The sequence below is a fragment of the Thalassophryne amazonica genome, chromosome 5 (genome assembly GCF_902500255.1).
Source record: "Thalassophryne amazonica chromosome 5, fThaAma1.1, whole genome shotgun sequence".
NCBI classification, from domain to species: Eukaryota; Metazoa; Chordata; class Actinopteri; order Batrachoidiformes; family Batrachoididae; genus Thalassophryne; species Thalassophryne amazonica.
Window position 1 is genome coordinate 126,233,440 of NC_047107.1, and position 26,317 is coordinate 126,259,756.

General features: G+C 42.0%; 1 protein-coding gene across 1 annotated transcript in view; it reads right to left on the minus strand.

Moving 5' to 3' along the window:
• Positions 1 to 5,383: 5,383 nt before the first annotated feature.
• niban2b (niban apoptosis regulator 2b) overlaps positions 5,384 to 26,317 on the minus strand; it is a 110,330-nt gene continuing 89,396 nt past the window's right edge. The window contains exons 11-14 of the mRNA XM_034171306.1: positions 20,301 to 20,414; positions 18,120 to 18,227; positions 8,154 to 8,265; positions 5,384 to 7,537 (exon numbers count right to left, since the gene is read on the minus strand). Of these exons, the coding sequence (XP_034027197.1) occupies positions 6,345 to 7,537; positions 8,154 to 8,265; positions 18,120 to 18,227; positions 20,301 to 20,414 (1,527 nt within the window). The 3' untranslated portion in view covers positions 5,384 to 6,344. The remainder of the gene's footprint in view (positions 7,538 to 8,153; positions 8,266 to 18,119; positions 18,228 to 20,300; positions 20,415 to 26,317) is intronic.

The following is a 26,317-nucleotide window of genomic DNA, read 5'->3' on the forward strand; positions in this document are numbered from 1 at the left end:
TCCGTAAGGGGTAATGTGTTTTGACCCTGACAGAGGTGAAGTAGGGACACGCTGCAGGCGACGGCGGTTGCAGTCGCCCCGGTGGGTCTCGATGACAGATCTCGGAGTATCATCACCAGCAGCAACAGCGGGCGAGCGCTCCGATGATCCACCTCGGTGAGGGTAGGATCACCTGGTTTCAGCGACAGCAGGGGTTTTGCACCATGCCGCAGGTTGAAGTAAAAAGCTTGTTTCCGTTTCTCCTTTGCATCTTTAGTCCTGACGGTTTGAAAATTTGGCTGTCAGGGTCAGAGGTTATTCTCAAGCGTGGGAAGCATTGTTTTAGTCTTTCTCCCCATGAGCATTTCAGCCGGGCTGACAGCTGTAATGGTGCACGGGGCCGAGCAATAACATGAGGGCAAGTAGACGGTCTTTTGGTTTTAGAATCCTCTGTGCGATTTGTACTCTTCTCCCTGCATGTCCATTCCCTTGGGGGTTATGTGGGCTTGAGGTAATGTGTTGGAAGTCTAACACCTGGAACTCCTCACATACAAACTGGGGCCCGTTGTCTGAAACGACCTGGTCTGGTTAGAAGTGAGCACAAAGTAACTTCAGCACCTAGCTGTAGGCATGTGGAGTAGTATATCGAGAAACCTGGAGAAATGGTCCAACCTCACTAGATAAGTGTGCTTGTTATGATCACACAGGTCAATTGCAAGTCTTTTCCAGGGCCTGTCTGGTAACAGGGTCAAGATGAGGGGCTCCTTGCGCAGTGCGTGTCTCATCTCATGGCGGGTGTGACGGGACTCGATTTTCAGTTTAATGTCAGGCAATATGCTGAGTCACCACAAGCTCTCTGCATTTGGACAGACCTTGATGTCCATCATGTATTCAATCTGTCAGTTCTCAAAGTGGACGGGATAAGCATCAGACAGCCTCACGTGACGATCCCATTGTACTCTGACAGTTCACTTTTAATAGGGTAATATTCTCTGATGGCATCAGGGACACTTCCTACATATTGTGGCCATCCAGAGTTTATGTACTGCACCATCATCTGTAGGCTGCTGTCAGCTGCAGTGACCTCTCTCATGGTCTCCAGCTGTTGTGGTGTAGCTACAGTGAGAGTCTTGGGGAATGTTGGAACAACCCCAGAAATTTCTCCTGCAAACTTTTTTGGATTCACGATGGCTTTGTGGTAAGCACTGGTGTCTCACAGTAAGAAGGTCGTGGGATTGCTTCCCACCCTTTGTGTGGAGTTTGCATGTTCTCCCCATGTCTGCATGGGATTCCTCCCACAATCAAAAACATGCTTATTTAGGGTCTGCTCCTCTCTGCCCCTGACCAAGGCAGTGTCTACACCTGGAGTTGGTCGCCGGGTGCCGGACTGGCTGCCCACTGCTCCTAGGGGTTGGATTGTGTCCAACTGTAATTAGGATGGGTTAAGTGCAGAGGACAATTTTTTTGTATACATGTACAATGACAGCAAAGGCTCCTCTTCTTGCCTGGTGCATATTCAGCAGAAGGCTTAAATCTCATAAGTCTCATTTAGAGTCTGACATTGTACAGGAACATTATCCAGCTACTTTTTATTCATCAGTGGCATTAAAGGCTTGTGATCAGTGACCAATTTAAAGTTATCAAGGCCAACAAGGTACGTTTCAAACTGCTCACACACCCAGACGCTTGCCAGACATTCTTTATCGATCTGCACATATCTGGTTTCAGCATCTGCTGAGACAGGTGTAGGTCAATTCACATCGTACAACTTCAGTAGGGGAGACGGGCTGTCTTTGATATGCTGAAATACCTCCTGTTGTGAGTGGTCCCACATCTATGAGTTCTTGGCACTTACTAGTTCATATAAAGGCTGGCCCATTGCTGAGAGATTAGTAATAGATTTTCCCCAAGTATGTATGTGCCCTAGGACATGTTTCAGATCCTGAATGTTATGTCGCAGCTCTCCAATAGCTTTTAATTTACCAGGGTCCGGCTTTACTTATGACTTGTCAATCACCAAGCCAAGGAAACTGGTTCCGTCTGAAGACACTTGTCTAACTTTCAGCCAGCGGTCTAGATTCTCTCCAAGACTTCATTTAGATGCTGTTCTGCAGTGTTGCTGTACACAAGTACATCATCCATGTAGAATGCTACTCCCTCAAGATCATTGAAGGTCTCAGCCATCTTTCCCTGACAGATCTCTGGAACACTTGTGATGTTAATTTGCATAGAACAGTCTTTATAAGACACCACAATGGAGGGCTTTTTTGGAAGCTGTGTTCATACCCAATACATTTTTGCATATTCTCAATCAATCAATCAATTTCAATCAATTTTATTTATATAGCGCCAAATCACAACAAACAGTTGCCCCAAGGTGCTTTATATTGTAAGGCAAGGCCATACAATAATTACGTAAAAACCCCAACGGTCAAAACGACCCCCTGTGAGCAAGCACTTGGCGACAGTGGGAAGGAAAAACTCCCTTTTAACAGGAAGAAACCTTCAGCAGAACCAGGCTCAGGGAGGGGCAGTCTTCTGCTGGGACTGGTTGGGGCTGAGGGAGAGAACCAGGAAAAAGAAATGCTGTGGAGAGGAGCAGAGATCAATCACTAATGATTAAATGCAGAGTGGTGCATACAGAGCAAAAAGAGAAAGAAACACTCAGTGCATCATGGGAACCCCCCAGCAGTCTAAGTCTATAGCAGCATAACTAAGGGATGGTTCAGGGTCACCTGATCCAGCCCTAACTATAAGCTTTAGCAAAAAGGAAAGTTTTAAGCCTAATCTTAAAAGTAGAGAGGGTGTCTGTCTCCCTGATCTGAATTGGGAGCTGGTTCCACAGGAGAGGAGCCTGAAAGCTGAAGGCTCTGCCTCCCATTCTACTCTTACAAACCCTAGGAACTACAAGTAAGCCTGCAGTCTGAGAGCGAAGCGCTCTATTGGGGTGATATGGTACTATGAGGTCCCTAAGATAAGATGGGACCTGATTATTCAAAACCTTATAAGTAAGAAGAAGAATTTTAAATTCTATTCTAGAATTAACAGGAAGCCAATGAAGAGAGGCCAATATGGGTGAGATATGCTCTCTCCTAGTCCCCGTTAGCACTCTAGCTGCAGCATTTTGAATTAACTGAAGGCTTTTCAGGGAACTTTTAGGACAACCTGATAATAATGAATTACAATAGTCCAGCCTAGAGGAAATAAATGCATGAATTAGTTTTTCAGCATCACTCTGAGACAAGACCTTTCTAATTTTAGAGATATTGCGTAAATGCAAAAAAGCAGTCCTAGACATTTGTTTAATATGCGCTTTGAATGACATATCCTGATCAAAAATGACTCCAAGATTTCTCACAGTATTACTAGAGGTCAGGGTAATGCCATCCAGAGTAAGGATCTGGTTAGACACCATGTTTCTAAGATTTGTGGGGCCCAAGTACAATAACTTCAGTTTTAACTGAGTTTAAAAGCAGGAAATTAGAGGTCATCCATGTCTTTGTCTGTAAGACAATCCTGCAGTTTAGCTAATTGGTGTGGGTCCTCTGGCTTCATGGATAAATAAAGCTGGGTATCATGTGCGTAACAATGAAAATTTAAGCAATGCCGTCTAATAATACTGCATAAGGGAAGCATGTATAAAGTGAATAAAATTGGTCCTAGCACAGAACCTTGTGGAACTCCATAATTAACCTTAGTCTGTGAAGAAGATTCCCCATTTACATGAACAAATTGTAATCTATTAGATAAATATGATTCAAACCACCGCAGCGCAGTGCCTTTAATACCTATGGCATGCTCTAATCTCTGTAATAAAATTTTATGGTCAACAGTATCAAAAGCAGCACTGAGGTCTAACAGAACAAGCACAGAGATGAGTCCACTGTCTGAGGCCATAAGAAGATCATTTGTAACCTTCACTAATGCTGTTTCTGTACTATGATGAATTCTAAAACCTGACTGAAACTCTTCAAATAGACCATTCCTCTGCAGATGATCAGTTAGCTGTTTTACAACTACCCTTTCAAGAATTTTTGAGAGAAAAGGAAGGTTGGAGATTGGCCTATAATTAGCTAAGATAGCTGGGTCAAGTGATGGCTTTTTAAGTAATGGTTTAATTACTGCCACCTTAAAAGCCTGTGGTACATAGCCAACTAATAAAGATAGATCATATTTAAGATCGAAGCATTAAATAATGGTAGGGCTTCCTTGAGCAGCCTGGTAGGAATGGGGTCTAATAGACATGTTGATGGTTTGGATGACGTAACTAATGAAAATAACTCAGAACAATCTGAGAGAAAGAGTCTAACCAAATACCGGCATCACTGAAAGCAGCCAAAGATAATGATACGTCTTTGGGATGGTTATGAGTAATTTTTTCTCTAATAGTTAAAATTTTATTAGCAAAGAAAGTCATGAAGTCATTACTAGTTAAAGTTAAAGGAATACTCGGCTCAATAGAGCTCTGACTCTGTCAGCCTGGCTACAGTGCTGAAAAGAAACCTGGGGTTGTTCTTATTTTCTTCAATTAGTGATGAGTAGTAAGATGTCCTAGCTTTACGGAGGGCTTTTTTATAGAGCAACAGACTTTTTCCAGGCTAAGTGAAGATCTTCTAAATTAGTGAGACGCCATTTCCTCTCCAACTTACGGGTTATCTGCTTTAAGCTGCGAGTTTGTGAGTTATACCACGGAGTCGGGCACTTCTGATTTAAAGCTCTCTTTTTCAGAGGAGCTACAGCATCCAAAGTTGTCTTCAATGAGGATGTAAAACTATTGACGAGATACTCTATCTCAGAGTTTTTCTATATAGTGGGGCAGATGTGAAAAAAAATGTTCACTTCTGGCAGAAAGTGTGAAATTTTGCATACAGGGTATTTTCAAATGCTGAATTCAAAAATTGCCAGGTCCAAGAGGTTTAATCATTGGGTTGGATGCCATCCTGAATTCCAATATGGCTGCTATGTTGAAACATTGGTAGTCACCATCTTGGGACACAGGTTACTGAATTTTGGTACACAAGGGTATTTTAATATGCTCAATTAATAATAGCTATTAATAAACAATTAACAGTTACTAATTCATAATAGTTAATTTAATTCTACTCCACATTACTAATTCATAATACAGTTAATTTAATTCTACTCCACATTTCACCTGCCACCAGATACCACCCTGAAAAAGAACATAAGTTAAGAAATTATTGGACTGTCTGGCCTATTTTTATCCAAAGCTTCTGTTGCACACCCACAGAGACTGAAAACACCCCCAACATGAACAAAAACTGACTGGGGGCCATGAATTCCCTAGCAAGCAGTTTTTTGTACACCAGTATTTCTAAAAATGGAAAAATGGCTAAACTGACTGTTGCCTGGTTAAAATGTATTAAAATGAAAGACAACCTGATTATATTTAATTGATAATGATTTATTATCAACAGCATATATTTAAACCACACAAGCGTAAAATAAATCTAAAAGCAGACTGTTCAAGAAGACCATAGAGCAGGATGGAAAAAAGTGCAAAAAAATAAAATAAATAAATAAAACAGACTTGGAAAGATTAGATAAAGAGCCAATCACAACAAAAAGACATGGAAACACCTTGGACCACACAAGTATTAATAGACATACAGAAGCTTCCTTTAAGGGATAAACTAAAAAAAAAGTTTCAGTCCCAACATAAAAGAAATGATCAATTCAAGATGTCAGTGTGCAACATCAAAAACTATCAATCGTCAGGTTATGTTTGGAGTTTCACTTTGCGGGATCATGTGAAAAAACAATTAAAATTAACCAGGTAATAATAAAATAATTCTAAACATCTGTGGGTTTTGTCACCTGCACCCCAGCACAATGTGCACGCTGCAGACACCCCGGCATGCACAACAAGAGCGTTTGAATAAATCCACTGAAGATTCCTGCAAATCCTACAGTAGTTAAACGAGACAGAAGAGTCAACTTCAGAGTTAATTCAGTGACTTGTATTTCACCAGGAGCACCTCAGCTGGTGTTTTCTAAATCACACATTCACAAAAACACCATTAAGAACTCCAGCTTGTTCACTGTGCTCTTATTTTCAGAGGGTGAAGACAAAAAAAAAAAAAGGGTGGAATTCAAAGTAACGTCGACTGAAAGCAGAGCTTTAAGCCTGCTGCAGACTGTCAGATGGAAAAAAGCAAAGTGGCCACAAGTAGAAAAACACCTGAGGCCTGCTCGGTGAAATTAATCTGACTTGACGCTGAAGCTGACTGCAGTATGTGCAGCGGTTATGAAATGTAGACGTGGGTCTGAAAGTGATGTGTTTGTGAAAAATGGCTTTCAGGGGAGAGCATGATGAAGACTGTCCACAAAATGTGCCCTAGTCCTCACTGGAGTCCGCTGTTGGAGTCACTGGTTTTGGTTTCTGACTCTGTGACACCACTCGTCAACTCCGCTTCCTTTGCCACCTCCTTCTGTGTCTCTCCTGCATGCTGTGGGGTGTCTATGCAAGCAGCTGTAGCCACACCCTCCTTAGTCTCCGCCTCCTTCACTGCATGTTGAGGAGCGTCTTTGCATGGGGCAGCAGCCGCGCCCTCCTTTGTCTCCGCCTCCTTCACCTGCACCTCTGCACATTGTGGTGCATCCATGCAAGGGGCAGCAGCCACGCCCTCCTTTGTCTCCGCCTCCTTCACCTGCACCTCTGCACACTGTGGTGCATCCATGCAAGGGGCAGCAGCCACGCCCTCCTTTGTCTCCGCCTCCTTCATTGCATGTTGAGGGGCGTCTGTGCATTGGGCAGCAGCCACGCCCTCCTTAGTCTCCGCCTCCTTCACTTGATTCTCAGCATGCTGTGGGGCGTCTGTGGCCACTTCTTTTGTCTCCACCTCCACAATGCTTGGAGACTGGAAGCCACTGTCATCATGTGGGGGCGGCGGGATGACTGCAGTCTCCTCAGGGGTGCCCCCTGGACCAGGTTCAGAGCCCTTCTCTGTTGCAGTGGCTCCAGAATGAATATCCTCAGGGGACTCTGAAGGTGCCGGCTCCTGATTCAGGACTGGGTGTTGCTCCTCCTCCACTGGCTGACTGGCCTCTGTGGTCTTTGCCTCGTCTACATCAGCTGCTGGTGCTGCTTCTTTATTCTGCTCTGCCAGCTTAGTCTGTGCTCCCGCCAAAATCAAACCATTGGACATAGCTGGGCGTTGCTTCGATTCTTCGGGGATCACACATTCCTCCTTCTGCTGGCTGTCGGTGGATGATGGAGCTTCAGAGTCGTCCTCTCCGCTGTTCTCTCCCTCCTCAGTGATGCCCTCCACACCTGGCACATCCATGCACGATTCATTTGGAAGGACCGCAGCACCTTCATCCTGCACCATGGACACAACTTGCTTCATCCTCTTCCTCTTTTGGGATACTTCATCTTCCTCCCCAACTGCATCCGCCTCCTCTGCGGCTCCATACTCCTCAGCCCAATCAATGGACGGCTTTTCCCCCAGCAGGTGCAGGTTTGGGTCACTGTGACCAAGGACAATGCTGTCTCGGTACAAGTTGTGTCTCCTCTGCACCGCTGCCTCCTTCACAGCTGCAAAAACAGAAGTGTGATGATTAAACCATGTTGCATACAGTCAAACGACTGCTGTTTGTCTTAAGACAAAACTAAAGAGACTATAACCAATTCCTCAAAACAGCCAGTCTAAGTTTGTCCTTTAAAAGATCACCCAAGTACCAATTGAAAAGTGATTTATGACTTCATACTTTTATGTTTAATAGTAACCACTGGTGCATTTCCAACCAATTCCTTGAAATAGCCTAAATATATAAATATCCCCTACATGCAAGCATTAGCCCAAAATTTGACCTGTGCCTGTAAAGATGCTTCTTCTGCCACATATTCAACATCTGAGGTTATATATTTTTGCAGCAGCAACAGATTTTCATAAGCAAAGGAGTTTTCCCAAACAACAACTCAGAATACAAGAAACACTAGAATGGCACAGACGACATCATTGCCCATGTGCAAGGTTTCGTCATATGCAGATGCCTTTAGGGGAAGTACAGCGCTGTAGGTTTGATTCCACATCTACATAACTTTTGCCACTTGCTCTCAGTACATTTCTCTTTGCTGCTTTATCAATAAAACCGGGGTGGGGGTGGGGAGGGCAACCGACCACCAAACAGTGACCCGTTCAGACACTGACCCATCATGATGTCCTTCATCACAGAGTGTAGCACCACCTCCTCAAAGATGTTCTCCACCAGGATGAAATGGGAAAAATCTTCAAAGATCAGCTCCTGGAAGCGTGGCAGCTCCTTCACAATAAAAGTACACATTAACAATCAAAATGTCCCAAGACCCCAAATGAAAAGCCAACAACTTAAAACACATTTGGATCATGACTTTTGTTTTTATTACCAAGTATCACTGTAGTCCAAAGATTTCAATCAATCAATTCAATCAATTTTTTTTTTATATAGCGCCAAATCACAACAAACAGTTGCCCCAAGGCGCTTTATATTGTAAGGCAAGGCCATACAATAATTATGTAAAACCCCAACGGTCAAAACGACCCCCTGTGAGCAAGCACTTGGCTACAGTGGGAAGGAAAAACTCCCTTTTAACAGGAAGAAACCTCCAGCAGAACCAGGCTCAGGGAGGGGCAGTCTTCTGCTGGGACTGGTTAGGGCTGAGGGAGAGAACCAGGAAAAAGACATGCTGTGGAGGGGAGCAGAGATCGATCACTAATGATTAAATGCAGAGTGGTGCATACAGAGCAAAAAGAGAAAGAAACAGTGCATCATGGGAACCCCCCAGCAGTCTACGTCTATAGCAGCATAACTAAGGGATGGTTCAGGGTCACCTGATCCAGCCCTAACTATAAGCTTTAGCAAAAAGGAAAGTTTTAAGCCTAATCTTAAAAGTAGAGAGGGTGTCTGTCTCCCTGATCTGAATTGGGAGCTGGTTCCACAGGAGAGGAGCCTGAAAGCTGAAGGCTCTGCCTCCCATTCTACTCTTACAAACCCTAGGAACTACAAGTAAGCCTGCAGTCTGAGAGCGAAGCGCTCTATTGGGGTGATATGGTACTACGAGGTCCCTAAGATAAGATGGGACCTGATTATTCAAAACCTTATAAGTAAGAAGAAGAATTTTACATTCTATTCTAGAATTAACAGGAAGCCAATGAAGAGAGGCCAATATGGGTGAGATATGCTCTCTCTTTCTAGTCCCCGTCAGTACTCTAGCGGCAGCATTTTGAATTAACTGAAGGCTTTTTGGGGAACTTTTAGGACAACCTGATAATAATGAATTACAATAGTCCAGCCTAGAGGAAATAAATGCATGAATTAGTTTTTCAGCATCACTCTGAGACAAGACCTTTCTGATTTTAGAGATATTGCGTAAATGCAAAAAAGCAGTCCTACATATTTGTTTAATATGCGCTTTGAATGACATATCCTGATCAAAAATGACTCCAAGATTTCTCACAGTATTACTAGAGGCCAGGGCAATGCCATCCAGAGTAAGGATCTGGTTAGACACCATGTTTCTAAGATTTGTGGGGCCAAGTACAATAACTTCAGTTTTATCTGAGTTTAAAAGCAGGAAATTAGAGGTCATCCATGTCTTTATGTCTGTAAGACAATCCTGCAGTTTAGCTAATTGGTGTGTGTCCTCTGGCTTCATGGATAGATAAAGCTGCGTATCATGTGCGTAACAATGAAAATTTAAGCAATACCGTCTAATAATACTACCTAAGGGAAGCATGTATAAAGTGAATAAAATTGGTCCTAGCACAGAACCTTGTGGAACTCCATAATTAACCCTAGTCTGTGAAGAAGATTCCCCATGTACATGAACAAATTGTAATCTATTAGACAAATATGATTCAAACCACCGCAGCGCAGTGCCTTTAATACCTATGGCATGCTCTAATCTCTGTAATAAAATTTTATGGTCAACAGTATCAAAAGCAGCACTGAGGTCTAACAGAACAAGCACAGAGATGAGTCCACTGTCCGAGGCCATAAGAAGATCATTTGTAACCTTCACTAATGCTGTTTCTGTACTATGATGAATTCTAAAACCTGACTGAAACTCTTCAAATAGACCATTCCTCTGCAGATGATCAGTTAGCTGTTTTACAACTACCCTTTCAAGAATTTTTGAGAGAAAAGGAAGGTTGGAGATTGGCCTATAATTAGCTAAGATAGCTGGGTCAAGTGATGGCTTTTTAAGTAATGGTTTAATTACTGCCACCTTAAAAGCCTGTGGTACATAACCAACTAATAAAGATAGATTGATCATATTTAAGATCAAAGCATTAAATAATGGTAGGGCTTCCTTGAGCAGCCTGGTAGGAATGGGGTCTAATAAACATGTTGATGGTTTGGATGAAGTAACTAATGAAAATAACTCAGACAGAACAATCGGAGAGAATGAGTCTAACCAAATACCGGCATCACTGAAAGCAGCCAAAGATAACGATACGTCTTTGGGATGGTTATGAGTAATTTTTTCTCTAATAGTTAAAATTTTGTTAGCAAAGAAAGTCATGAAGTCATTACTAGTTAAAGTTAATGGAATACTCAGCTCAATTGTATCACTTCCTGTTCCGGAGCACAGCGGTGTTTTGCTGTATCTGTTAGCTGTTTAATCTGCGCAGTTAGATTGATCTAGTTATCTAGATTACGATTTGTTTCCCAGTGTAATCTTTACGTGCCTTAACTAAAGCACTCCTTCTGCTGAATCACCTCTAAATTATTTACACATTATTCACTTTGCGTGTTTTTAGGAATCCGCTAGCTTAGCGCAGCTACTAGCTCTTAGCCGATTTAGCATGGCGGCTTCTCCTGTCTCTCCTGCACTTTTCTGCTCTGGGTGTGAAATGTTTAGTTATTCCTTGGCCTCCAAAAGCAGTAATGGTACTTGTAATAAGTGTAGCTTATTCGTAGCTTTGGAGGCCAGGCTGGGCGAATTGGAGACTCGGCTCCACACCGTGGAAAATTCTACAGCTAGCCAGGCCCCTGTAGTCGGTGCGGACCAAGGTAGCTTAGCCGCCGTTAGTTCCCCCCTGGCAGATCCCGAGCAGCCGGGAAAGCAGGCCGACTGGGTGACTGTGAGGAGGAAGCGTAGTTCTAAACAGAAGCCCCGTGTACACCGCCAACCCATTCACATTTCTAACCGTTTTTAAGAAGGACAACCCCCCCCCCCCCCCCACAAGTCTCCTGCTAACAGACTGAAATGGTTATTGTGGAAAATAACCCATCGTCTCTGCAGTCTTTTTTTTGGTGGCCCTCACGTTTGTAGTAGAGGCTGACATTTTTTCGGGAATCCCACAGGTCACGGGATTCCCATGGGATGGGAGTCAACTTTGCCCTTTATCACATGATTGGGACAGTAGAGGATTAAAAGTTAGCAGGAGCAGGAACCAAGGTTTTAGGCAGCGAGCCGTCCTGCTGTCATTTGAGCGGTCAATTTTCGAAAAAGACAGCCGAAAACAATAGCGGGCGGCTTTGCTTAAAGCTGTCTAAAATTAGGACTGGGTCCGCTCGCTGCAGCCATCTCTGTGTGTGTGTGTGTGTGTGTGTGTCGGGGGGAGTAATATGCGGCTTCAGTCAGTACACAGAGTGCGGAGAACACAGAGTGAAGCAACACGCTAAGAAAAACTAAACTGTGGCACTGCCTTTATTTCTCTCTGGACTGTTCTGATGGGACGTCCTGTTCACACCGTGTGCACGTGTCAGTGACAGTTATACTGAAATTATGAGATGAAATAAATGGTCAAAATTCCTTTTAAAAATGAGAATATAGGAATGAGCATTTTCTATATATATATATATATATATATATATATATATATATATATATATATATATATACACAAAAATATAAACGCAACACTTTTGGTTTTGCTCCCATTTTGTATGAGATGAACTCAAAGATCTAAAACTTTTTCCACATATACAATATCACCATTTCTCTCAAATATTGTTCACAAACCAGTCTAAATCTGTGATAGTGAGCACTTCTCCTTTGCTGAGATAATCCATCCCACCTCACAGGTGTGCCATATCAAGATGCTGATTAGACACCATGATTAGTGCACAGGTGTGCCTTAGACTGCCCACAATAAAAGGCCACTCTGAAAGGTGCAGTTTTATCACACAGCACAATGCCACAGATGTCGCAAGATTTGAGGGAGCGTGCAATTGGCATGCTGACAGCAGGAATGTCAACCAGAGCTGTTGCTCATGTATTGAATGTTCATTTCTCTACCATAAGCCGTCTCCAAAGGCGTTTCAGAGAATTTGGCACTACATCCAACCAGCCTCACAACCGCAGACCACGTGTAACCACACCAGCCCAGGACCTCCACATCCAGCATGTTCACCTCCAAGATCGTCTGAGACCAGCCACTCGGACAGCTGCTGAAACAATCGGTTTGCATAACCAAAGAATTTCTGCACAAACTGTCAGAAACCGTCTCAGGGAAGCTCATCTGCATGCTCGTCGTCCTCATCGGGGTCTCCACCTGACTTCAGTTCGTCGTCGTAACCGATTTGAGTGGGCAAATGCTCACATTCGCTGCCATTTGGCACGTTGGCGAGGTGTTCTCTTCACAGATGATGCGAAGGAGATGTGTTGCACTGCATGAGGCAAATGGTGGTCACACCAGACACTGACTGGTATCCCCCCCCAATAAAACAAAACTGCACCTTTCAGAGTGGCCTTTTATTGTGGGCAGTCTAAGGCACACCTGTGCACTAATCATGGTGTCTAATCAGCATTTTGGTATGGCACACCTGTAAGGTGGGATGGATTATCTCAGCAAAGGAGAAGTGCTCACTATCACAGATTTAGACTGGTTTGTGAACAATATTTGAGGGAAATGGTGATATTGTGTATGTGGAAAAAGTTTTAGATCTTTGAGTTCATCTCATACAAAATGGGAGCAAAACCAAAAGTGTTGCGTTTATATTTTTGTTGAGTATATACACACACACACACACACACACAAAAAAACAAAGAATTACACATTAAAAAACTGTGTAGAAACTCTGCAGTGATGTTCAGAAGCAGAAATCACAAAGCAGCTGAGAACTCTGAACTTTAAAAGGTTGTTAATTTCCAAAGATATTTATTTTAGATGGCTTAATGTAGTTGTTTTACAGTAGTGTTCAGAATAATAGTAGTGCTATGTGACTAAAAAGATTAATCCAGGTTTTGAGTATATTTCTTCTTGTTACATGGGAAACAAGGTACCAGTAGATTCAGTAGATTCTCACAAATCCAACAAGACCAAGCATTCATGATATGCACACTCTTAAGGCTATGAAATTGGGCTATTAGTAAAAAAAAAAAAAGTAGAAAAGTAAAAAACAATAATAGTAGTGTGGCATTCAGTCAGTGAGTGAGTTTGTCAATTTTGTGGAACAAACAGGTGTGAATCAGGTGTTCCCTATTTAAGGATGAAGTCAGCACCTGTTGAACATGCTTTTCTCTTTGAAAGCCTGAGGAAAATGGGATGTTTAAGACATTGTTCAGAATAACAGAGTAGTTTGATTAAAAAGTTGATTGGAGAGGAGAAAACTTATACGCAGGTGCAAAAAATTATAGGCTGTTCATCTACAATGATCTCCAATGCTTTAAAATGGACAAAAAAAAACCAGAGACACGTGGAAGAAAACAGAAAATGGAGGAATATTTTTTGGACTGATGAGAGTAAAATTGTTCTTTTGGGGTCCAAGGGCTGCAGACAGTTTGTGAGACGACCCCCAAACTCTGAATTCAAGCCACAGTTCACAGTGAAGACAGTGAAGCATGGTGGTGCAAGCATCATGATATGGGCATGTTTCTCCTACTATGGTGTTGGGCCTATATATCGCATACCAGGTATCATGGATCAGTTTGGATATGTCAAAATGCTTGAGGAGGTCATGTTGCCTTATGCTGAAGAGGACATGCCCTTGAAATGGGTGTTTCAACAAGACAATGACCCCAAGCACACTAGTAAACAAGCAAAATCTTGGTTCTAAACCAACAAAATTAATGCCTCGCAGATGTGAAGAAATCATGAAAAACTGTGGTTATACAACTAAATACTAGTTAAGTGATTCACAGGATTGCTAAAAAAGCAGTTTGAACATAATAGTTTTGAGTTTGTAGCATCAACAGCAGATGCTACTATTATTGTGAACACCCCCTTTTCTGCTTTTTGTTTTTTTACTAACAGCCCAATTTCATAGCCTTAAGAGTGTGCATATCATGAATGCTTGGTCTTGTTGGATTTGTGAGAATCTACTGAATCTACTGGTACCTTGTTTCCCATGTAACAATAAGAAATATACTCAAAACCTGGATTAATCTTTTTAGTCACATAGCACTACTATTATTCTGAACACTACTGTATGTTCAAGCACAAAATGTGACTGAGGAGAAAAAAAAAAAAGAGGAAATGAACTTGTCAGAATAAAAATACAAGCTGCTGATTTTTATGTTATTTTTCAGTTATTAGGCTGCAGCTCCGAGTTTCATTTATTTCAAAGTAAGTTACCTCTTATTAGTTTCAAAAATCATGAGTCAAATCAGCCTGCATCGTTCAGTTTTTCCTGCACATTTGTGTATTTTTTCCTTCTTCATAAGAGTTTGGTGTCTGCATTTGTTGTACAACGTTTGAAAGAAAAACAAAACAAAACAAAAAAACAATAAAATGTTAACACTTTTCTTTATAGCAGTTCTGTAATTTCAGAAATGCAACAGAAACTAGAAGCACTCAGAGAGTGCAAACCTCCACCAAGGCCACAGGGTCACTGACCCTAAAGAGATTCCCTCCTTGGCACAGTGATCTATTCAACAATTCAGTGTTACAACCAAAACTATGATACATACACTTTTCTTTACTGTATATTTGACATCCTTGACCATGAAAACATACCACTAGAACTTGGAATCACTTTTATGTCTATTAGTTGAAAAGTTATTGTATAAAAACGATTTTTCGGTAATGGCGGTTTTCTTCTGGATCTCGCTCCATAACATTTGAAGCTACATCAAATCTGATGACACCTTACTGAATCAGTACAGATTCAGCTACAATTTGGTGTTAGTTGTGCATCTCTAGCTTCATTCGTCACCTCACACTGACACATTTTCTATTATTTTCCCTATATTTTTGCATATTCTGGATCACCAGATCCGGAATCCGGATCCGATCATCACCAAACTTTGTTGTTTGATAGAACATTTGACTATGTTACACCCTAATTTTTTTCAAGCTTTTCTGCCTTGTTTTTGTGGAGTTAGAAATAAGAATGTCAAAATTCCCCCTATCCTGCAATGGTGAAGAATCCTTTAAAAAAATTCCTGGATCCAGATCTTGATCCAGATCACCACTAAAATTGAATCACTTGTTCCTCTTGTCATTTCCAACTACTCCACAAAATTTCATCAAAATCCGTTCAAAACTTTGAGTTATCCTGCTGACAAATAGACAGACAGACAAACAAACAAACGCGACCGAAAACATAACCTCCTTGGGGGAGGTAACAACCACAAATCAGAAAGAGTTGAGACTATGTAAAATGATGATAAAAGTAAAAATGTTACACTATTCCCAGTTTCTCCACTCACACTCACAGAAGCCAAAAGTTCTTCCAGAGTTGTGTCTTGGTGGCTTCCTTCACTCGTCTCCTTCCAGCATGGACATTTAGTTTTTGAGAATTGCCTACCTGACACGGATTTATCATAAAATACCACAGTGTTTGTATTTCTGAATAATTGATGTAAATGAAGTCTAATAAATATTCAGCGAGTTGGAAATGTTCAAGTATTCATCCTCTGACATTTCCCAAGAAAACTGGCTATAAATATTATTATTTAATTCTTACATTTAGAATAAACTGCCCTGCACCAACCTTTGTTTTTCTTGAAAAATGCTGCAGGCCTTAAATGTTGGAATGGATATATATTAACAAAAAATAAAGAAAAATAAAGCTGACCTCACAAAACATGAAATATGTTGGTTTCATACAGTCTGCAGTTACAGAAATAGAAGACAAAGTAAATGTCAGAATCATTACGTGTCCATCACCACCACATTTTGAAAAACTATAAGACCACAGGCCACGCATTATGTTTTGTGTCCTTTAGTGAAGTTTTTTTTTTTTTGATTTAGGCAACAAGTGCCTCCTTGTATTACCACAGATGAACTGTTCCTGTTGCCACATCTTCTGAAATAAAACTGCAGAACACAAAGTAATGTTTAAAAAAAAAAAAAAAAAAAAAAAAAAAAAAAAAAAAAAAAAGAATAGGGAGAAGATCAAATCAAACTATGTATTTCCTAAAAACTAAAAGAAGGGTAAAAATGTGAGCGGTACAGAAGCAGGAGTCATTCTGAATTCGAGTGGGAGTCATTTTACCGGGAGTGGGATGGGACAGGAATTTTTTTTTTTTTTTTTTTTACAACCCCAGTTCCAATGAAGTTGGGATGTTGTGTAAAATGTCAATAAAAACAGAATACAATGATTTGCAAATCCTCTTCAACATATATTCAACTGAATACACCACAAAGACAAGATATTTAATGTTCAAACTGATAAACTTTATTGTTTTTGTGCAAATATTTGCACAAAACATTCATTTATTCATTCTGAAATGGATGCCTGTAACACGTTTCAAAAAAGCTGGGACAGTGGTATGTTTACCACAGTGTTACATCACCTTTTCTTCTAACAACACTCAATAAGCGTTTGGGAACTGAGGACACTAACTGTTGAAGCTTTGTAGGTGGAATTCTTTCCCATTCTTGCTTGATGTACGACTTCAGTTATTCAACAGTCTGGGGTCTCCATTGTCGTATTTTGCCCTTAATAATGTGCCACACATTTTCAATGGGCGACAGGTCTGGACTGCAGGCAGGTCATTCTAGTACCCACACTCTTTTACTACGAAGTCACGCTGTTTTAACACGTGCAGAATGTGGCTTGGAATTGTCTTGCTGAAATAAGCAGGGACGTCCCTGAAAAAGACGTTGCTTGGATGGCAGCATGTGTTGCTCCAAAACCTGGATGTACCTTCAGCATTGATGGTGCCCACCAACAGATGTGTAAGTTGTCCATGCCATGGGCACTAACACACCCCCATACCATCACAAATGCTGGCTTTGAACTTTGCACTGGTAACAATCTGGATGGTCTTTTTCCTCTTTGTCTGGAGGACACGACATCCATGATTTCTAAAAACAATTGACATGTGGACTCATCAGACCCCAGCACACTTTTCCACTTTGCGTCTGTCCATTTCAAATGAGCTCGGGCCCAGAGAAGGCGGCGGCGTTTCTGGATGTTGTTGATATATGGCTTTCACTTTGCATGGGAGAGTTTTAACTTGCACTTGTAGATGTAGCGACGAACTGTGTTAACTGACAATGGTTTTCTGAAGTGTTCCTGAGCCCACGCGGTAAGCTCCTTTACACAATGATGCTTGTTTTAATGCAGTGCTGCCTGAGGGATCGAAGGTCACAGGCATTCAGTGTTGGTTGTCAGCCTTGCCGCTTACGTGTAGAAAGTTCTCCAGATTCTTTGAATCTTCTGAATTATATTATGGACTGTAAATGGAATCCCTAAAATCCTTGCAAATGAACGTTGAAAAACATTGTTCTTAAACTGTTGGACTATTTTTTTTCCACGCAGTTGTACACAAAATGGTGATCCTCGCCCCATCTTTGCTTGTGAACGGCTGAGCCTTTTGGGGATGCTCCTTTTATACCCAATAATGACACTCACCTGTTTCCAATTAACCTGTTCACCTGTGGAATGTTTCAAACAGGTGTTCTTTGAGCATTCATCAACTTTCCCACTCTTTTGTTGCCCCTGTCCCAGCTTTTTTGAAACGTGTTGCAGGCATCCATTTCAAAATGAGCAAATATTTGCATAAAAACAAAGTTTATCAGTTTGAACATTAAATATCTCGTCTTTGTGGTGTATTCAATTGAATATAGGTTGAAGAGGATTTGCAAATCATTGTCTTCTGTTTTATTTACATTTCACACAATGTCCCAACTTCGTTGGAATTGGGGTTGTACTCTCGCCTGGGATTGGGATGGGACAGGAGTGAAAATCTACTCCCGTGTCACCCTCTAGTTTGTAACTGAGCTGTTGTGACTCACCGATGCACAGGAAGGACTGAGCTGCTTCAGCATGTACGGGATGAAGATCTGGAGAAGAGCCTCACGGAAGAAACGCTTCCTGACTGTGCTGCTGTCGTAGTCAAATTTCTGAGCAGAAAAACAAAACAAAAATCAATAAGTGCAAATGTGTGATTACCACCAGACAGTGGGAAAGACAGCCATCCTTTTCTGTACCTGCTTACTCCAATTAAGGGTCATGGAGCCTATCCCAGCAGTCATAGGACGTGAGGTGGGGTACACCCTGGGCAGGACACCAGTCTGTCTCAGGGCCACATACAGACAAACATTCACACCCGCACACACACCTACGGACAATTTAAATTTCCAATCCATCTAACCTGCATGTCTTCGGATGTGGGAGGAAGACAGTGTCGCCGACCGAATGGTCTCCACTAAAATTCAGTCCGCCCTGCCTTCACTGCACATGCGTCATTAGCTGTGGTTCACAGATTATCACCTCGTTTCTGCTTCAAACTGCACTGCAGTCATCATCTATCTCAGCGACAGATATCTGAAGCTTTTGTACAACAATAATTTCCACATAAATTCAGCATTATTTCATCGTAAAAGGCTGAGGAAGCGACGTAGCTACATGGGCTGCCAGCTGTTGAGTTCGCTGGTCTTCAGTCATTAGAATGATTTAAGAGGTTTTACTTTGTCATCTGATGGTTAATAATCACATTAATCCATTTGATTGCATTGGGTGAAGAGACTACGTCTCAGACGGGGTACTGTGGTTCGAAAAGATGCATGCGCAGTGGTGGCAGGGCGGACCAATTTTTAGGAGGGGACTGTTCAGTCTGCGACACCGGAGCACCCGGAGAGAACCCACACAAACACAGGGAGAACGTGCAAAGTCCACAGCTGGGAATCAATCCCCTGACTCAGCAAGCTTTTAGTTTAATTTAAATCGAACCTCAATTGGGAACAAAGTTGTGTGATGTAGTAAATTCTCCCTCTACTCTAAAATGACATTTGTGTTTTTAAGCAGACAAGAAACTTATTTTAAACTGAGATAAATTTCCAAAATGAGCCGACAGAACAGTTGCATGTATTCCGGTTGCAGAAGTTCACACATGGCACCTGTCAACTTCCTGGTGTGCATGTGCAGATCAGTACAAGACAGCTGCCGATTCTGTAGTTCAACTGCTTCAGACATAAGGTTGTGTCTTCTTGGGCTAATCACAACAAATGCGCCAACACACAGCAGCGAATATAAGTTTCCTGTGAATGTTTTATTTTATGACGCACCCGTGCAGAGGATCAAGAAGCTTGAATTAAAATAAAAGTATTGGGAAAACTATAGATTCAAGCATGGCATTAAATCTTCAGGGCTGCACACGTGGCTGCCAGCATAAGTTGTTAGCTGACGGTGACAAAGGTGGGTGACGCGCACACAACGTGCACTGTGTTTAGTGCAGACAAACTACATGTAAACTGAACCACATCATCTTACGTTTTCCACCAACCACCCAGCAAGTGGCAGACATCTTGATCTGGTGCATCAGAATTCAATATAAACTGGTCTAGATTAGATAGAACTTTATTGATCCCTTGGGAAGACTCCCTCAGGGAAAATGAGGTTCCAGCAGCATTGTATAGCAGCATACAGGGTAAGAAGCACACAGAGTATTACAAGTGAAAGTTAAAAAAAAATATTCAAATATAAATACCAGACATACTGATCGCTACTGGCTACTACTGCTCCTCTCCTTCCTGTCCTCTGTCTTCCTGTTACTCCTCCTCCCCCTGCGTCAGGAGTTGTACACTCCTGATGGTCCTGAGGGACAAAGGAGTTTTTCAGGCTGTTGGTCCTGCACTTGGGAAGGAGCAGTCTGTGGTCTGAAGAGGCTCCTCTGTTGCTGATGACGTGTACAGAGGCTGACTGGCCTCATCCAGATGTCCAGCAGTTTGTCTAGTGTTCTCTTCTCTGCCACAGTCACCAGAGAGTCCAGCTTCATGCCCAACCACAGAGGCAGCACACCTGATCAGACTCACCCTCATTATGTGCCCTTTAATTTGTCCAGGAACAGGATGGTAAACATTTACTGTTTGAGTTATTGTCGTTATGATCTAGCTAGGATGGACTAACATTCATCTCTCTGCTGTCCAATCCTGACACCATTAACCAGGGCGGGAGAAGCTTCATGAGCATTTTACCTTAATAACCCGGTCCTGGCAGCGCTGGATGGTCTTACAAAGTTCCTCTGAACCCTGAGACTCCAGACTCTGGTGAAGGATCTGCTCAAAAGTGTAGACCGCATCATCCATTTGCTGTGAAGAAACAGAAGAGAGATGAAAGAGTTAATGACAGCTTGTGATAGATGATTGACAGGTTATACATGCATAGATAATAGAACAGATGGTGACAAATTAACTTCAGTTCTGAGACTCGGCATTATGAGCAAAAACAATATGATGGATAAAGGTCAGTGAAAACCTACAAAAAGAACGAGAACAAAATGTTCACTAGTCAGACACCCGTGCAGCTGTACGGGGGGAACTAAGAATATCTTCCACCATTCAACATGTTAAAACACTAAATGAAACAATAACTTTAGAAAACTTGTCATGAAACACTCCCTGAAAACAACTTTTTTAAAAAGTGACTCACTGTTTAAAATACTGGAAACGGTACAATAATGACATCTAGTGGACAGTGGGGAGTCACAGGGTCAAACCAAATTCCAAAAACACTTGAGCTTCACAAAAGGTTGGACTTCATCTCCTTGGTCTTTGCATGCTTGTTGTTGGTAGTAGGGTCAAAGCAGATGGCCACCCCTCTGTGTTCGGTCTGTTTAAGGTTTCTTCCTGCAATCAAAAACTCACAGGAGGGAGTTTTTCCCCGCTGACCAGTGACCACTGTTGCCTGTGTGACTCCGTATCCAATTACACAATGGAACAAAGCAGTGCACGGTGCAGAGAAAGTCTCAGTGCTAGTTTACGATGAATGCAAGTATCATTAAACAGCAAGAGTGCTTCTTGCACTCATCTGTGCGCTCACGAGCATGCTGGTCCTAAAATGAGGTGTGGTCAGGGGCACTGTTGGTGCACAGTTAACACCAGGAAGAAAGCAACTGCATTGCAGACCATATGGTGCAATGTTCAGATACAGATTCTATACGAGAGTTAAAAGTAAAATTCTTGACATGCATCAGTCAACAGACCACTCCCCCTTCATGAACCATTAAAAGTACTCGACATTATAGCAGGTATAAACCCTCATAACTACAAGCTCTGATTGCTCTCTGCAGACGAGTAACAGCTGCAGGTGGAACTGCATTTTCAGTTTGTTAGATTTACCAATTCACCAGCAGAGGGTGATCACCATCCTATCCTGTAGTCACCAGTGAAAGTAGGTCATAGTAACTAGTGGCAAGTTTAGACAGAGTTCCCTTAAGGCACGCACGCACACACGTGTTGATTTGTTCCAAGCGACAGGTTCTGCAACAAAGACCTGATCAGGACTCAAAGAGGGGGAGCAAAGTCATGTTAGGACACAACGACTTTGACATCTCATGTTTTCTGCTTCTACCTTTTTCCCCTCCTTCACTGATACAGATCTGCCTCCTTATTTGGCACAAGTTTCACACTGGGTGCACTTTCTAATGCAGCTCCACGTTACATGGAGAACAGGCACAGGTGGTCTCACCTTGTGAGAAACCACAGCTCATCATTGTGGATTAACACTACGTAGAACTACCAAGGTAGTCAACTTGATGGTTTTGAAAGTTTGTCCTGTCATAACTCTGGTTAATTAAAACCATTCTCTTCCTGGCATCCTGACTTTGTCTAAACCTTTGTCCTGTTTGTTCCTGTGTTTATATTAATAAAAAGGAAAAAGAAGATATAAGTATATCTACCTCTAACTACCACAGCCGCTATTTTGACAGCCCTATTATTTACACTGCATTTCTTCCCGCAGCCGAGTGTGGGTGCGAGCGTCTCCTAAGAACCACTGCTCTGGCGTGCTGTTTGAGAAGGAGACAGCTAGCAGTTCATTCTAAATGGCTTCTAGATCACGATTTTCTGTAAAAGAAGCATTGGAAATACTATAAAATTTAGATGAGGGGGATTTGGACAATTCTTGGTCTGTTGTCAGCTCCAGTGACAGCGACTCAGAGAGTGAGTCTCCCCTGGCTAAAAAGAGACAAGTTGTCCCATCAGCAGGAGGTGGTGATGACATTTTTTCCAAGGTAGTAAAAGCGCAAGAATGCTACCCGTCAAATTGACGGCCTTGGCAGTTTTCGTAGTGTTAGCGAACACAGTTTTGAGCTTGCATCGCTAATTTGCAGGACAGATGAAAAGGTTTGACCCCTCTGGGTCTGGTCTGCTTGAGGGTTCTTCCTCAAGCAGAAGAAAGAAAGAAAGAAAAAGAAAAAAAAAATAACTAGTGTTTTCATTTTTATCCAGACTAGTCAATGTCCAACCTTTACACTCTGGAACAATGTTATCAAAACAGAGCTGTTGCAAAGTCTTTGAGAAGGTTCTGGAAAACGGTTTTGAGTTTGCATCACTCATTTTCAGGACAGATGAAAAGGTTTGACACCTCTGGGTCTGGTCTGCTTGAGGGTTCTTCCTCAAAAACACTGAGGGGAGATTTTCCTTACCACTGCTGCCTACGTGCTTGATCAGATTAGACCATCCCCTTGTGATGCACCCAATGTTGTAATTTGGTATTCTATAAATAAATTTAATGGACATCATCCCCAGCCATACATTTTAGCCATTCTTTAATGTTGTACTTTCCCCATTCTGTTGTATATTTTGCTCCATGTTTGCCTGCATAAGGGGCATCATCTTTTCTCCATGTTCACATGCAGGTCAAGCAGAAAACTCGCCCAGTGTTTACCTGGTGGCAGACACACTACAGAAGTTCAACCACAGCTGTTGGTAATTTTTCATAATCCATGTGCAACCTGCTTTTTGTCCTTCAGTTCAGGTCAGGGAGCGTGTGCTAAAACCATGTAGCCAGTCCATCACCTCCGCTCAAAAGCAACCATCAATGTGCCACAGCAGGTGAAACATATGAGTGGCGTCCAGCCGTCGGGGTCCTCAACACTGAGGCACCTATGTGCTGGATCATGCAGAGAGAAATGCACCACACTGTCAAACAGTCACAGCAGACGCTTCCTCACAATGCAAGCGATACTCCTCATCTGAATCTCCTTTAGAAATGGTTCAATGGACATAGTCATTCCAAGGTGTCCTCACTGGACTTGAACACCGTGCTGAGAGGCAGACACTCTAACCATCAGGTGAAAACCTGTGGGCGGGTCATCTGTCAGTGAAATGTCTTTTGGAATTGGAGAGTGACCCTACGGTCACATTAGCTCCAACAGCCGCCAACAACAACCGACAGCAGCAAGGCCGTGACTTGACGTTTGTTTTCAATCAGAGCGGCCGTTTTGCAGCTAGGCAGTACCATAACGGACGTGAAATCTATTTCTCGCAAACGCGGAGCAACATTGTCATGTCCATCAGAGTAAAAAGACAGTGTGACAAAAAAACCCCCACAAAAAAAAAAACTCAAGATGTTGGAAAACACTCAAACAGCTGTATTCTTGCATAAATCTAATATGTTCACCATTTTACCCCCATATATTTTGTCAAATTTAGTAGGAAATAGACACTTGTAAAGCGAATAACTGTCACCAGATAACACCTCTGAAGTGATTTACACGACATCTTACAGAGATTACAGCATGCTAATTAGCGACACAGGAACGTCACTGTGAAAGATGTTCGACAAAAAACAAACAAAAACAAACAAAAACACAAAGCAAACTTTGATTCTGTTAAGCAGTCGAGCATGGATGAAAAACTCTGACATTTGGTTGTTCCATTGTTTATAATCAGTAAACACTGTGGACATTATCGCCAAGTAACCATGATCTGGCCACGCCCTGGGAACGCCCATTAAGCGGCAACAGCGGTGTTTGTTGCCCTCATTTGTAGTTAACATGACCACGGCAGAGTCAGTTTGACTCCCAGCACAGCATCTCACCTGCTGGCCACTGCTACATGTGTAACATCCACTAACCATGCAGCAGGTGGCAGACATGTCTGAGATTTTGCATGGCAAAAGTTGAGGCCGATTTTCCAACTGATCTGGTGCATCAAAGTTCACTTTATCCGTTTATGAAAATGTTTGTCCCAATTACGTTTCCTTTTTTGGTGACTTCCAAGATGATGGCATTTGCCGTTTACACAGTCGATTGATGAACTCGCACTCTTAATTTTTTCTGTCTAAACCCTAAATCTTGTACCACTGCAGTGAGAAAGCAGATGGTTGAAGGAAGAGCTGTCAGCATGTAGTTTCTACACAGTGCTTGAACCCTCAGTGACCTCATAGCTGGTCCCAGGCACTAACAGAGAGGTCAGAGGGATTTGCTGAGGGGGTGGACTCTGAATGCCTGCATCCTGCAGTGCAGTTCCAGAATCCAGTGCAACTTTATGAAAGCCTTGTACTTTCAATCTTAAGAGAATATTGAAAAGCACAAGCTGCACTTTCTGGATATGAATTTGTAGAATTTGAAGTCAAAGAAACACATTTTAAACTGATGCGACTAGTAATCTTGACAGCAAAAGCATTTCTTTCAACTGACGAAACACTTATTTAGTTGCAGAAACTTGTTCTGTATGTCTCAGGCTATGGATTTTTTTTTTTTTAGTCCTCACGTTTGTTGGTTCTGATTTGGAGGTTTTGTTGGACCTTTACAACAAAAAGTTCATTAATACCAAAGTTTTAAAATAATATGCCTCTTCCCAAGTCTGTACAAGTACCAAGTCTTTGATTAGTCAGTGAATAATTTTGACAAATTAATAAAAAGAAACTCCAAATTGACTTGAAAAATACTACATGGAAAGAATGGGTTTCCATTAAAGATTTGCATAAAAATTTAAATAAGTTTCCCATTGAGCAATGGAAGGTGACTGCTGGGTTTAGACCTTTTGCAAGAACTGTAGTTCCTGTAATGGTGACAAATGCTAAATACAAGTAAACCTCATTAATTCACATTTGCATAAGTCACATTTCAGCTTTACTCGCAGATGATTTGTGGACCCCAAAAATTTTATCTACTGTATAAAAGTCCACTTTGAGTTAACAATGTTGGGAGGGATCCTCAGTGCGGTGATGATTTCTTCTTCCTCCTCAGGTTACTGGATGTCAGCGATGAGGGCGGACGATTCTGTGCGCCTGCCACATGTGTGGCGCATGTTTAAATTCCAGCCCAATGTTAACCGGTGAGAAGGACCTAAAGTGAAAGGTCAGATCCAAAAACTTTAAGTCATCCGCACTGACGAAGCCCTCATCGCTGCCATGCAGCAGTCTGAGGAGGAAGAAAAAGATCCCAAACCCACTCCAGATGAAGAATCATCACCATCCAGGAAGGAATCAAACTTTAAATGGTCAAAACTATTGTAATATGGCAAGTTAAGCTGATTTGAAGTTTTTTTTGGTCACTTATTAACTCGCAGTCCGATTTTGTGGACCCAGACCAGACCCAGTTTTTTTTTTTTTTTTTTTTAAGAATTCAAGTGCTCTGCAACATTTAACAAGCTCTCCATCTCACTGTGCATTCACCCATACCACGCCACGTATTTTAGAATATCATGTGACTGTCTGTACATCATGTCACATGTAATAGTGGGGAAAAAGGGTTTCCATTGCAGTTTTGCAAATTATGTTTTTGTATCCTCTCCAAATTGCCCAAAACACAACCTCAGAAACCTTTTTTGTGATTTTTTTTTTTTTTTTTCCAAATGCATGCCATTTCCATAAGTTGCATTTACAATTTACAACTTGTGCAGTTGTGCAGTTTGGAGGGTCACAGAGACCAGTGTTTTGTGGGATGACTAAATGAGACCAATTGAAAGCCCTTTAGTGAAGGCAGCACTCGCTGCTGGAGGGTGTTTGCCACTTTTGGTTCCTGCTGATCTTTGGCTTCTATGAAACAACCTGCATCCTGTGTCGGGGCACCCAGGCTCTGCTTTTGATAGCTGTGCAGGAACAGATGTTCTTCCACTGTATCTGGGTCCAAATGTGCCCTGTCCTTGACAATTTGCTGAGCAGTCATCAAGAAGAAAGAAAGAAAAACAAGGAAACTACTGTAGTCAGGCACTAATTCATTGTACTCACCTATTATTACTACTTGCCCAAACACTAGTCCCAA